Source organism: Coffea eugenioides, chromosome 1 (assembly GCF_003713205.1).
Source record: "Coffea eugenioides isolate CCC68of chromosome 1, Ceug_1.0, whole genome shotgun sequence".
Taxonomy (NCBI): domain Eukaryota; kingdom Viridiplantae; phylum Streptophyta; class Magnoliopsida; order Gentianales; family Rubiaceae; genus Coffea; species Coffea eugenioides.
Genome location: NC_040035.1, coordinates 4852079 through 4866957, shown reverse-complemented (window position 1 = coordinate 4866957; position 14879 = coordinate 4852079). Strand labels below are relative to the sequence as shown.

General features: G+C 34.5%; 1 protein-coding gene across 1 annotated transcript; it reads left to right on the top strand.

Annotated features, from left to right (window-relative positions):
- The first annotated feature begins 6094 nt into the window (after positions 1-6094).
- On the top strand, positions 6095-13791 carry LOC113766091 (ent-kaurenoic acid oxidase 1-like). The gene is made up of 9 exons (XM_027310320.1): positions 6095-6165; positions 7032-7356; positions 7475-7624; positions 9430-9687; positions 9795-9872; positions 10555-10659; positions 10750-10868; positions 13044-13140; positions 13366-13791. Exons 1-9 carry the CDS (start codon positions 6095-6097, stop codon positions 13789-13791), a joined length of 1629 nt encoding a protein of 542 aa, XP_027166121.1.
- The last annotated feature ends 1088 nt before the right edge of the window (positions 13792-14879 follow it).

Sequence of the window (14879 nt, the reverse complement as noted above, 5' to 3'; positions counted from 1 at the left end):
TGTCAGATTTTTCTTTTTTTGACGTATATTCTGAGAAATTAGCTGGCTTAGCCTGGAAGGAAATTACTTTTGTAGTGGGACAAATAAAACTTTAAGAATAATGATCATTTTCACACCTCAAGATCATAGCCATCCTCCAGTTTTCTTTGTGGGTAGCTCATCTTTGCCAATGTTCACATTGATTTGACGGGTAGCAACGGCTAAAATTATTAGTCTAAGTGGTGCAGTTTCAAAGGTACTGAATTGATTCACAAATAAAATTGGTGGATTACATTTTCCCAAATTAAAGCATGTGGATCAAACGTGGTTCAAGTAAAAAAGTTAAAAGACAAAAAAAAAAAGTTACAATAGGGTACCTAAGTGTACCCATAACAAATACACTAAATAGTAAAAGCATACATGATACCAGGCCCTCAGTTGACATACTTGATGACAATGGCTAATTTTGTAATCTTTTTGAAGGTATTTCATATTGTTTTGAGTCAATTTGTAAGGTTAATTCGTATAAGTTATTCATTTTTGTCTTTAATTTGCACATTGAATTGATAAATGAATTAGTTGTGAATTTGTCATTTTACTTGCAAAATTTCTTTGTTTTTGTAGGGAAAATGATCAAACTCAATTGGAAGTGAAATACTGAACTAACAAAGTGAGGATTAGAAACTTGAGAAGTCACAATAATGTCTGAAAAAGGTGGGCAATTCAAGGATGAAACTTCAAAAGAAGAAGAAGAGACAAGAACCCTCAAGGGTTACTCAACGGATTTTGCAAGAGATTATGGACAGAATGTTAACTTCAAAGAGAAAAGCAGAGAATTACATGCTCTGCATAATCCCTGAAAGAATCCCTTGAGGGATTAGAAGATGATTGCAAGTTGCCAACTTACATAATTTTTTCTTTTTCCATCTTTAACAAGACATAAATGGACAACTTGTACAAACTTTTGATGGTTCTAGGAGCTTCTTTCTTGACTCTTATTAAGGAAGAAACAAATTGTTGGAGTGAGAGATTAGCTCTTGACAAGAAGAACAACATTTTTTTATTTTTCTTCTCTAACTTAGCTTAGTGTAGTTTTAGATCTAGTTTATATTTCTCTTGAAGAACTTGAAGAACTCTTAGTGTAACAATGTAATTTTGATGGCATCGACGATGATGAAACTCAGAGATTTTATTTTTTCACTTGAATGAGCATTTCTTCCTCTTTACCCTCTTTGTTGTTTCATTAATGATTAGTCACATTGAAGATACGAGTTTTATTGTTAAATCTACTATATCTAGCTAAATTTTCTTGTTCTAGGAATTGATGAAACTATTTGTACCTTGATTATAGTTGAATAAAGTTGATTTTTGCTATGTCTTATAGTTACTAGTTCATTTATTCTTACTTTAACACTTGTGAATGTTTAATCACCATTTGTAAGCCATGAGAGTTGTTAATCTATGAAAGTAGTTGATAATGATGGAAATGAAATAGGCGGAATCTAAGGAGTAGGCATACGAAAGTAGTGGTACACTAAGGTGGATATTTTGGCATTTCTAGATCTAGATTAAGTTTTCACACTTGTAATTTCACCATGAAAGTAGGGAAACTATAATGTTGACTAGATTTGGTTCATTGGCGAGAGCCAGTTCCGATGATTTGAGTAAAATGCATCTTTGGCAAGACAAGTGCATTAGTGATGATTGACATTTCATCCAGAGTTAGGTGCATTTAGTGAATTCTATACCCTAAAATATTTGTGGTTAGTTGAGTTTCTTCAAGTTGTTAATTTTTCTTGCATTGATTTAACATTGTGGTTATTTTACTCAGTTAAAATTCTTGATTAGTTTAGATAATAAAGTGAGCTAAAGTAGAGGATTGAAGGATCTTAAGAACACTAGCCTATTGGACCTGAGTTCCCTAGCTTCAAGATCCTTCATTAAAGTCTTCGGTTCAAATACTTTGTTTTTAGAAACCTCCAAGGTCTCAGTGGTAGTTGCAATTTCGTCCCTAAGCTGATTCTCAATATTGTCAATTTCCTCAAACTCTCTTAGCAACCTACTAAGATCCACTGACGAGCACATAGTATACATATATCAATTAACTTATCCATAATCAAAATTTACATTTATAAATCCTAAATACCCCACATGCGATTTTTCGCAAATATACGAGTCGAGAGCAAGTATAGGATATTAAGGGTCGAACCCACAGGAAAGATTTTTAATTATCGGTGATTTCGAACTCTTTTTTTTATTTAGACTATAAGCATGAAGTAAAAGTGATAAAATTAACATTAGAAAACTCCTAGAAGTATGGAATTCCTCACTACTCTTGTAAATGAAGTTACTAGTTAAGTGAATATTATTATCTTGGCTAGTCATGTCGTAATTCCCTAATGTATGTGAAATCTACTCTCGTAGTGAATCAACTATACTTATAATTAAACTATACCTACCCTCGTGGTTATGAATTAACTAAAATTATATGAAATAAGTCACTAAAGCCATATAGGTGCACCTCTACTCTCGTAAGTGTACTCCTTAGGTTTATCACTTCCTTGAACTAGTGTTAAACTCCAATTCTTATTGCAAATTTAACATCTTAAGATTATCATAATTAATGGCCGGTTAATTATGATAAGAAGAGCAAAAGTAATAAATAACTTGTTCAAAATAATATCATCAAATAACCAAGTAAACAGTATTAAGAAGATATAACAAGTTCATCTATACTCTAGGCATAAACTTTAGCAGAATATGAAAACAAACACCAAACTTGTATTATAGTTAAATATGAAATCAAATACAAAAGAGAAAGTGATAGGAGAGAAGTCACCCTTGTCACATGAGCTTCAAACTCTCTATCTTTGTTGCTCAATTTTCATCCAAATCTAACTATAAATACAAGATGGATAAACTACGCTACCTGTACTATACTACTTTAACTAATGAACTAAGAAAAACTAATGAAGATTACATTTTTTGTGAGTTTTTCTAGCCTTCCAAAGTTGTCAAAATGTCCTCCAAAGGCTGCTATTTATAGAGAGATTCAAGCTCAAGATGAGTTATTTTTTGGTTGGCAAAGTTGGCTTTTTAACTCATCAAGAGTTGTTCTCCAAGTTTTCACACTCTTCTTGGTCAGATTTAGCCGAAATTCTGAGTTGTAGATGAGCTGGAAAGGTTATTTGAACAAAGAACAAGTTGCAAAGCAAGTTGTAGTAGAAAATGAAGAATTCACGACTTGAAAATGCGACCTTAGGTCACTTATTGCCTACCCACGTATTGCTTGTGCAAGTTTGTACTTTCTAGGTAGAATTCATCATTGCTCCTTTTTTTGTCCAATTTCAACTAATATTTTCTCAATGATGAAGGCTGAACTAGCTCTTGTGTAAAACATGAAAGTTGTAGCTCTTTAAGTCAGCTTTCCAATCCATCAAGAATCATCCAATTTGGAGCTCTGTGTACCAACAAATGGCCAAAATACCCTCAACTGGTCAGAACCTTGTTTCAGCTTCGACCATAGAAAATGCACTTCTATATTTCGATTTTATGATAAGGAAAATGACTGAACTGGATTTCGATGTCTTCATGGCAAATGTATATCTATCTCTTACTTCAAAATGGTTCAAGAATCACCTCAATCCAATGTTTGTAACTCAAGATATAGCCGAAATACCACAAGGTGTCAAAGCTTGAAAACTTGCATTTCATCCTTTGAATGTTTTGGACTTCATGTTTTCTTTTTATCACTTCAAATCATTATCAATCATCCAATTATCTTCTCAAATCACTCCATCTGATGATTGAATCCTTAAATCTATAAAAACATGAAGTTTTTACCATAAAAATTCACAGCAATGCAATTTTTATACTTTAAACCACAAAATACATATTTTCACTAAAATCATAGTTAATTAGTTATAAAAGTAAATAAAACACACCAAAACTAACTAATAAAACACATTAAAAATACGTAAAATATACACTTATCATCCGCCACCCGTTTTTCAATTGAAACTTGAGGTCAGTATTCTCAAAAGATGCCCTTTCAAACTCCTTAGATGAAGTTTTGCACCTCTGTGTGAACTGCTTCAATGAATTTTGATGGAAATTGCAGTCTTTTTTCCTTTTTCAAAAGTAAATCCTTTTTGTTCCATTGTTTTAACATTATGGTTATTTTACTTAGTTAAAAATTAATTAATTTAAAAAATAGAGTGAGCTAAAAGTTTTAGTAGTTGAAAGTAATTCTCGTGGAATCGATTCTTACTCCCTAATATTACGATCCACAACCTGTATACTTGCAATGAATGAAAAAATTAGGGTAAAATTTAAAGTGTTGGTTAGAACCCGTCACTCGACTTGACATGATGAGTGTGACTGAAAGCATCAAGTGACCAATATCTATATGCTGACACAACAATTCTAGTGAAACAATAATTCGTCCCTAATTTTCTTGCACTACCAAATGGCAAATGTCCACCGAACAGGTTCACGTGGGTTGATTTTTTTTAGCTGGTGTCACTTTTCTATAGAATTCAGATTAATTAGTGCGAGGCTGCTTTCACTGATCAAAAGATGACAATGCCGCTCACAATTCCATTCACTTGAATGTGAATAAACTATTTCTGCACTTAAACAAAGCGGCGAGAAAAATCATTAGTCTACTCCTCTGTTTTTAAACTTGGACCGGATCGAATTAATCCTAAAAACCGGAAAATAAAAAACTCGGTCAAATCAGGTCAAAACTTGGGTTTGACCGGATTTTGACCTGATTTGACCAGAAAAATGAACCCGGTCTCTCTCTTTTTTTTTTTTTATACTTTTTTTGAAAGGTCAGAATATTTTTAATATGATGTTTTGATCCTTGAGTTGTTAAAAATTATTAACATACCTCAAATATTTCATATTTTATAAATGTTGTCTTAAAGTTTGGTGTTATTTTTCAATTAAGTCCATAATTTTAATTCTAAACTTGTTAATGCTTATTAAATAATATAAATTGCTACTTGATTGCTCTAATTTATTTATATTTTCTTATTAAATATATTTGAAACATCAAATATATATGAATATACCTTTATTAATATTAACATGTTATTAAGTATTTTACATATAATATTTTAATTTTTAAATAAATTTTATTTATGACGTTATCCGGTTCAACCCCTATCGAACCCGGTTGAACCCATTGACCCCTGACCCCTGAGCTCGACCAAGTCGATATCCGGTCCAGTTCTGAAAACATAGGTCTACTCTTGACTGGGAGCTATATATAAGGCTATAGGGAGTTGATCCATATTTGCAAATAAACTGTTAGAAACACAAGCCACCAAGATGGAAATAACCTCAGGAACGTGGATAGCAGTGCTGGTCAGAATTGTACCAGTGGTGGGGTGGGCGACGTGGTGGTGGAGTTATCTCTGCTTCGTTCTACCGGTTAAATTCCGGTGTTCCGGTTGGGACACAAAGCTTCCTGCTGGCAACATGGGGTTTCCACTTGTCAGAGAAATGCTTCACTTTCTCTGGTATTTTAGGGTTGTTAAACGACCTGATGATTTCATTAACAATAAAAGAAACAAGTAAGTTTCGTTTTCCACGCTTGAGTGTTAAATAATTATTGTTCCATTTTATTTATTGATTTTGTTTGCAAAGCTAATGAACGTGCTACCAAATGCATAGGCCCAAATTTACACGTTTGCCTGTCATGGTTTTTTCAACTTGATATTTTAAATCCTTTTGCAACATTCTTTTAGGTCTGTTTTGATCGATGGGCTTGGGTGGATATGGATTTGATGTGTTACATCGAAGAGATAGAGATTTGAAATTGACCAGTTAAATCATTAAATGGAGGAACTTTCGGACTTAAAAATAATTAAATTGAAGTTCATTCAAATTTGGTGATATTTCAAATCCTTCCTAATCGGACATCAATGTATTTTCCAAACCATTCATATGGAGTGAAGAACGGTAGTAAACTGATTTTGCTGTTTTAAAAAAAATGACCCCCCCAAAAAAATTATCGGAGTTCAATTTGATTTTTCTCGTTTGCGGTTTGAGGGCCCAAAAAATATGGTGTACTGAAAATTTTGTGCACGAGATTGAGAGCTCAAGCATGGCGGCTGCTGGAGATGATGTTGTCGGTGTTGCACCCCAGTCAGCAGAGAAGAAGAACAGAGGGATATCGTAGGATGACAATAGAAAAACTAAAAAAAAAAAATTTGACATTTAACCCCTAAACCTTTGACATTGTTTTTTTTTTTTACCCCAATTCCTTCTGTTGTTGTAAACTTTCTTGTTTTACGTAATCCTTAACCAATGAAGTAATTGAATTGATTAAGATTTCAAATGAACTGAAACAAATCCACTTTATATCTCTATATATTTGAACACAAGAAATGGATGTGTTGATAAATAGCAATCAAAGAGATGTCCATTTTATCGTGAATAATCAATAGGATATGTCTTTTTTTTTCTTTTCTTTTCTTCAAACATATGACCTTATGGTTTCAAAGCCTATACTTTGTACTTTGTTGTAGTGTAGAAATGCTAATTCTTATGCTAAAACTAACAGTCAATACCAAAAAAAGTTACTAGTCTGTTTTGATCGAAGATGATTCGAATTTCTTTTTTAATAATATTGTAGCCCTTTTTTGTGTTGTATGTGAAATAAAAAGTTGGTTAAAAAACAAATTTTAGTATAGAGAGATTTTCTGAAGAATGACGAATCGATAAACACATCCTTGAGTTTTTGGGCATTGACGGTTGGTTTTAACATTTTGTCAAATACTTTTTCACCTCAAGCTAGCTTGTATCTTCTTCTTCTATTTAGATAAATTGCCATTGTCATCACGTCATCATCTCTAATCTGCAAGTTCTCGTTAACTTGGGAATTGAATCGACATTTTTCTAATCGGCGGTCTGCAGATTAGTTGTTGGTTTAAAAAGTAAATCAGAAAGACTTCACAATCAAAACCAAAATCCATTCCATCAGCTTTTGAGTAGAGTTAATTTTAATTAACTTGTTACTTTATAACCAATCATCTATTCAGATATGGTGATGGAGAAGGATTGTACAAAACCCATCTCTTCGGTTCACCCTCTATAATTGCATGCTCTCCATCAGCTAACAAATCTATCCTGCAGTCGGATCAAGTCTTTGCAATGGGTTGGCCTGGCACTAAAATTACAGGCAACAAATTCCTCATCACCCTTGAAGGATCATCGCATGCAAGGATTAGAGGCTTGGTTGTAAAGGCCCTCAATCAACCTGATGCTCTCCGTAGGATAGCCATCATGGTCCAACCAGGAATAGTTGCAGCCCTGCAACAATGGTCAAAAGAAGGAAGATTAGTCGTATTCAATAAAGCTAAGAAGGTAAACTAACTTATCCAGAAGAATCTTGATCTACTATTTTCTAATTTTCTTGATGCCTGTTTTCGTACAAGAAACCTCAGTAGGTCATTTCCATTATTTCACTTTCTATACTTTTAAGGTTACTTTTGAGAACATTGGGAAGTACTTTTGCGGGTTGGAGCCAGGACCCCATCTTGATACACTTGATCACCTATTTGCGGGTATCATGCACGGTGTCACAAGTGCACAAATTAATATTCCAGGAACTGCTTATCATCATGCCCTCCAGGTCAGCATTCATGATACAGTTTGTTTGGATTGCTTCATATTTCCCCAATTTTATTTGCTTACATCATTTTTACAATTTCCAATACACTTTTTTATCTTCCCAATATCTTTTTATCTCACATACATCACATCACAAAAAGTGCTACAGTAAAAATATCCCAAATAATCCCAAATAACTTACAATCCAAACAGATATAACTAAAAAAACGACTCTAAAAAAACAGACCCAATGGGTATACCATATACTAGCAAGGACAGATTTAAATTGAATTTCTAAAAAACGACTCTAATATTTGAGGAAGAGGTATACCATATACTAACAAGACAACTTGTATTTTATACCATCCTATGTTGAGTGCATCAACTAACTTTCCATTCTTTAGCACTAGTTTGATTACAAATTTCTTTTTCATATTCTTTTTTTTCATATGGACATTTACGCCACGACTTCCTTACTACTGGTTATGAATGCTTCTATACGCATCTCATTTTTCTTTTCGTTTACCATGGTTTTTATTTTATTACGTATTTAAGTTTTTATTGTAGTTTAAAGATTGATTCATCATTATGCATTTGAATCATTTAATAGGAATAAATCCACACCTTGTACTATATTCATTGGACAAATATAGCCTTACCTTTTAAATTTTAAATTTATTTGATGCTTTTATAATTTTGAGAAACATATATTTATATAGCAAAAAAGAGGAAAAACAAATGTTTGCATTATCTTCGAATATTTTACAAATGCATAATATTAATTTATAATTTATAATTTAATTTAGCAATCAAAAGATTTTTAGTTACTAATAATGATGTAAATAGGAATATCAACATATTTCAATTTCATAAAATCAAAGTCTAAGCATTTTTCAAGGTGGAATTTATATTCATATTGACTTCATATTAGTATTCATCTTTTGGTTATGTGTAAGTGTTAAAAGGGCTCTTAACAAAATAAACAAGAAATGGGAATCTGTATATAAAACTCATATAAAGATTGGGGGTGAATTTTTTTTTCTTTAGAAAAGATATTACTATAAAAAGTTTTGATTAATGCTTAAAGTCAAAGGTATCAAATGTCTAACAAATATATAGGATGTGGATTTATTATGTTTGGGTGTGAATTTAGTCCTTCCCTAATTTAATCACGTGACTATGTGTACTTCAAATTCAAAGTTGTATATATTTTCAAACCCAGAGAAAGAAACCAAAAGAGATTGAACGAACACAAAACTCAGAGAAAAATTAATTTATTGTCTTTTTGAGTGTTTGAAGACGAATCATAGTGAGTGAAATCTGAATACAAAATTACCGGTATTAATTATTCCATGGTAACACAATTGTTAATTATAGTTTGCAACTTTGACAGATTAAGCAATTAGAGAATCATATGATGAAGCAATTACTAAAAATGAAAAATAGCAAACCACCTCTAATATAAGCAAAAATAAAAAATAAAAGAATGAGTGAGTGATTTGAAAAAGAATAAATTATTTTTAGTAGGCAAAAGAAAACTGAAAGCGGTAATATAAAAAAATTGAAAATAAAAATACACAAGAAGACTGTAGATTAGTCCCTCCAGTGAATTCTATACCATATTCTCAAATGGAAATTTTAACTAATGGTAGTTGACCGTTACCCCTAACTTGAAGGGAGTTTTTTGCAATTAACCCTTAGCGCTTGAGTAATTTCACTCTTGGGAAGTCCATAGTTTTTCATATTTCCTTGTGTGAGCAAGACTTAGATACCCAATTCTACATAAACAAGGCCGTTGATCGATGGATCCCCTCATTAATTCAACAGTGTCGGAAGAAAGCCAACACATTTTTTACAGATGTAATAAACAAGAGAAAGTATGAAGGGGATGCTGCAAGAGCTGAGTATGATTTGTTGGATCAACTCTTGCATCTAAAAGATGACGATGGTAAGCAACTGCAAGATACAGAGGTGCTTGACAACATCGTAGGCCTCATAATTGCTGGCTATGAATCCACTTCCCTTTCAATTATGTGGGCTGTGTATTATCTCGCAAAGTACCCAAATGTACTTAAAAGACTACAGGTATGGTTTCCCAACACAAGCTAATTTATGACATTGAAAAACAGATTTCTTCAGTTATTCTTGATTAAGTTTGTCATCTTCACGATTGTAAAACAAATTAACTGTAGGAGGAGCACAAGAATCTTGGTAGGAATGGTGATTTCATCACACGCGATGACATTGTAAACTTGCAGTACACAAATAAGGTATATCAATTCAAAGATTATATGACTAAACTCGAAAAACCAATGCTATTAAACTATTAAATTACCTGTGTATCTTTTTGTGCAACTCATCATTTTTGTTCGATACATTGGTTGTGCTGAAGCATCTTGCCATATCGGAAAAATTTTAGTAAATCCAGTTCAACTATTTATCATATAGTTTAATCTTTTGTATCATGATAGTGAATATATCATTAGCTCTAAATACATGATACATATATAAAATTTGATTTTCAATATACAATTTTACACATATACATGCATCTTCACTTGCTAGTATATGTAATGACAATGTAGAAAAAGTTTATCCTTATTTGACCACATAGTGGATGATGTGATTGTACATTGAGGACATAATTCGCAGCTAGTTACTATTGCCTTGATCGTCTTAATTTACTCATATTTCGGGGAGTGACTTGCAAGTAGGTTGTGGAAGAAACAATAAGACTAGCCCATATTTCACCATTTCTTTTCCGAACAGCTAAAAAGGATTTTGAGTACAAAGGTAAAAGTAAATTTCTTTGTTTTTTTTTTAATTCATTTAGTTTAGCAAATAAAAGGAAAAGTGATTCTATATATTTCTTTCAGAAGCGTAAACTTTGCATTCTTTGGCGCATACAGCTTATCTCCTTCTGCTAATTAAACACTGATGAAACTCTTACAGGTTACAAAACCTAAAGGATGGAAAGTGATCAGCTGGCTACGATACGTTCATGCTGATCCAAAAAATTTTGAAGATTCGTTAAGTTTCAATCCAGATAGGTGGAATGTAAGCAGAAATATCATTTGCATCTTCCTGGAAAACATGAATTTTAATTGACATATATAATTATTTAACTTCGATATATACTTCTTTCAGGGAAAACCAAAGCCTTGGACAAACTTGATCTTTGGAGGGGGACCAAGGATATGTCCAGGAAATATGCTTGGTCGAATGCAAATTGCCATTTTCATCCACCATTTGGTCGTAGGGTACAGGTATGTGATACACGACACTAAATTTTATCCACCAACTGTTGGTTTATTTTCCAATTTACAAAGAAAAAGGCAAAATTCAAAATTGAAAAGTTCTTGTTTATTCAGCAATCAAAGTTATCACACAAATGCAACTCTAATACTGATGAGTGATAGAGCGACTATTGGGCATCTTTTGCGCTGTTATTTGGACATAATTTTGGTTACTTACGGTGCTCAGTGTTGAGATTTTGCTCATATTTGGTATTTGCGTAAAGTGTAGGTGGTTGGTGTAAAAAGTGCTCTCACGAGGCAAATTTCCAGAAGACTCTTTATTTCATGGTGTGTCGACGCCAGAAACTGAGGAGATACACCAAAAAGCCGGACCCACCAGATTAGTAGTAGCAGGAGAACAATTAAGAAGTTAGGTTCACGTGGACCGTGGAGGTGCAAGGGATTAAAACCCTTTTTCCAAGAGGAAGTAGAGACGGACGCTTCATGCTTTCTTTTCGGCGGCCACTTTGGGTGAATTGGTTAAAAAGCCAGATTCACGTCAAATGAATTAGATTAGCTTTAGTTTTGTTTTCCCTGTAAGACGAATTTACTCGCTGCTTTGGCTTTTGTACGACTTCCATTAGACTTTCGCTTTTCTTGACTTTGCTTCAGTACGAACAAAAAGAAAAAAACCCAGAGACAATCAAGACTTTTCTTTTTGCTTTCTTCGTTACTTCATCGTTCCCAATTCTTTGATGTTTGTGTGGATGGAATCAATCAAATCACGCGAGATTGATATGATGAAGAGCGGCTAGGTTTCTCCTCTACCCAAAGGTCGACACGAAGGCGCGGTCCATAACATCTGTGAGACCTAATCGAATTTTCATTATTTCTTCCGATTCGTTACTATTCGTGCGTTTCCTGGATTAATTGTTCATGGGTATTTTATTAATTGAGTATCAACGGCCGGATATTTAATTTAATTTAATAGCCTACTGCCACGTTAATTAAATTGTGTGTAGTTGACATTAGTGGCAACCACCATAATTGGCTTTATGTAGGGGAAACGTGTAAGATCTAGTTTAAATAAACCCTCTTAGTATGTTTATTAGTTAGGGTTGGGTTCTTCTAACTTTAATGCAACTAGATAATTAAATTCTTACGGTCGTACCTAGGGTTGTTTTCTGATTAGAGAAGCAGTCAATGGTCGTACCTTGACTGTCGAAAAAGTAAGGAAGAACTGGTTGTCAAAGCTTGTTGATAGCTATAACCAACCTAGTGACGAATGAATGAAATATCTTTGCATCGATGATCACTTAATTGGACCGTGCCTGGAAAGTTGATCCTTTGGGTAGAATTCTATTAATTGTTATTTTTAGTAAATTGTACTTGTGGAGTTATCTTTTGAATTTTATTTATTTCATTTTTATTTTCATCCCATTAATTATCCCCCAATTTTATTCTATTGATTTGGAAAGAAACAACTTTCTACCCGTTCCCTGTGAAATCGACCCTACTTGTCATTGTACGCAAATTTAATACTTTTATAGACAATTCTGGTATATCGGATCAAGCAAACTCTTCGAGAATAGGGTGAATCAAGTAACCCATTGCACACCTAGAGTCCCTACTCCAGTACTTGGATTTGTTCTATAATTAATTGTGGTGGTAACTAGGACTTTTAGTAATTATTATTGCACAGGCTCGATACCTGTCAATTTTTGACGCCACTGCCGGGGAACGGTGTTTTAGTTAATTTTGTTTCTTTCTAAATTGTTCTCTTTGGATTTGTCTGGCATTTTTCTAGTTTATGCCTCGTTCTTCTTGTACAGCCGAATTGATTTTTGACCCGAAAGTAGAGAAGACTGCGCGCCGAACTAGGAAAGAGACTAGACAACTCAGAGAGGAGCAATCTAGCACTGCATCTCAGGGACTGGATCTAGAGGTTGAGTCAACAGATTCGAGTGGTGCTAATTCAAGTGACCTAGGTTAAGAGGACATCCCTATGGCGAATGCAAGAACATTAAGGGAGTTGACTGCTCCGGAATTGACCCAGCAGCCTTTGTGCATTACATTTCCAACTCTAGCTGAGAATACCTCTTTCGAACTGAAGTCAAGATTAATTCACCTCTTACCCACGTTCCATGGCCTTTCGGGTGAGGAACTCCATAAACACATTCAAGAGTTCGATGTGGTATGTTCTAGTATGAAGCCTCCAGGGATTACTGAAGAGCAGATCAAACTTAGAGCAGCCCTTTTTTCCCTCAAGGATGCAGCAAAGGATTGGTTATACTACCTACCTGTAGGTAGTATCACGACATGGGCCCAGCTGAAAAAGAAATTTTTGGAAAAATTCTTCCCTGCATCCCGGGCTGCGAGTTTGAGAAAAGAGATATGCAGTATTAAGTAGTATCCCGGGGAGTCCCTCTATGATTATTGGGAAAGGTTCAATAAGTTGTGCACTAGATACCCACAGCATCAAATTAGTGAACAACTATTGATACAATACTTCTATGAGGGGCTTCAGTCATCTGACAGAAGCATTATTGACGCTGCAAGTGAAGGAGCATTGGCAAATAAGACACCGAGAGAAGCATGGCTGCTTATTGAAGTTATGGCAGAAAATTCTGAACAGTTTGGCTTCCGCGAGAGTAACCCTACCCGTAGGGTTAACGAGATAGAGACGTCATCCATTCAGCAGCAGCTATCGGAGCTAACATCTTTTATTCGGCAATTAGCTGTGGAGAACGTGCATCAAGCTAAGGTTTGTGAAATTTGTACAAACGTGGGCCACCCCACTGACTCATGCCCTATTCTGCAAGAGAATGGGGTTGAACAAGTAAACATGGCTGGAGGCGTGCCTATGTCCCATAGGCAGTACGATCCATACTTGAACACGTACAATCCGGATTGGAGAGACCACCCCAACTTCAGCTATGGGAACAGGCCATAGAATTCATTCTCAAATCGTCCACCAAGATTTCAGCAACCATGGAAACCAAAACCTCAACATTCGTCCTCCAATTCAGGAGGCTCTTTGGAGGATATTGTCAAGAGTCTGGCCACGAGTACTACTCAGCTCCAGCAGGAAACTAGATCCTTGGTCACGAACACTGCTCAATTCCAGCAGGAAACTAGATTGGGTATGAAAAATCTGGCGACTCAAATAAGTCACATGGCAACTGCAATTAATCGTTTAGAGTCCCAAGTTTTTGGAAAATTGTCATCGCAACCCGAGGCAAACCCCAAGAATGTAAGTGTCATGACACTGAGGACTGGCAAAGAAGTGGAGGGGTCTAAGGCCACGAACCTAAAGAGCAAAAGTGAAGAAGAGATCGAAAAGGAGATTGAAGAAGAAGGGCGTATTCGCGAAGATCCTAAGGTAAAATTTACTCCTTCAACTCCTATTAAATCTAATTTACCTCCTTTTTCTTGCAGGTTGGAAAAGACAAAGAAGCAAAATAAGGAAAAGGAGATTCTAGAGATGTTTCGAAAGGTGGCAATCAATGTCCTTTTATTGGACGCGATCAAACAAGTGCCAAAATACGCTCAATTCTTGAAAAACTTATGCATCAACAAGAAGAAGTTGAGGGGGGATGAATAAATTGTGGTAGGTGAGAACGTTTCAGCGATTTTACAAAAGAAACTACCGCCTAAATACGGAGATCCAGGTATGTTTACTGTCCCCTATAAGATTGGACGTTCTAATATTGAAAATGCCATGCTAGATTTAGGGGCTTCTATTAATGTGATGCCTAAATTATTTTATGATTCCCTAAATTTAGAACCTTTAAAAGAAACAGGAATAATAATTCAATTCGCTGATCGTACATTTGCTTATCCGGATAGGATAGTTGAGAATGTTTTAGTGCAAGTAGGTGGATTAATTTTTTCTGCTGATTTTTATGTGCTTTACATGGATGATAGAAGTACCTCAAATCCATCACCCATTATATTAGAAAGGCCATTCTTGAGTACTGCCCAGACTAAGATTGATGTTAGTAAGGGTACTCTCATGATGGAATTTGATGGAGAAATAGT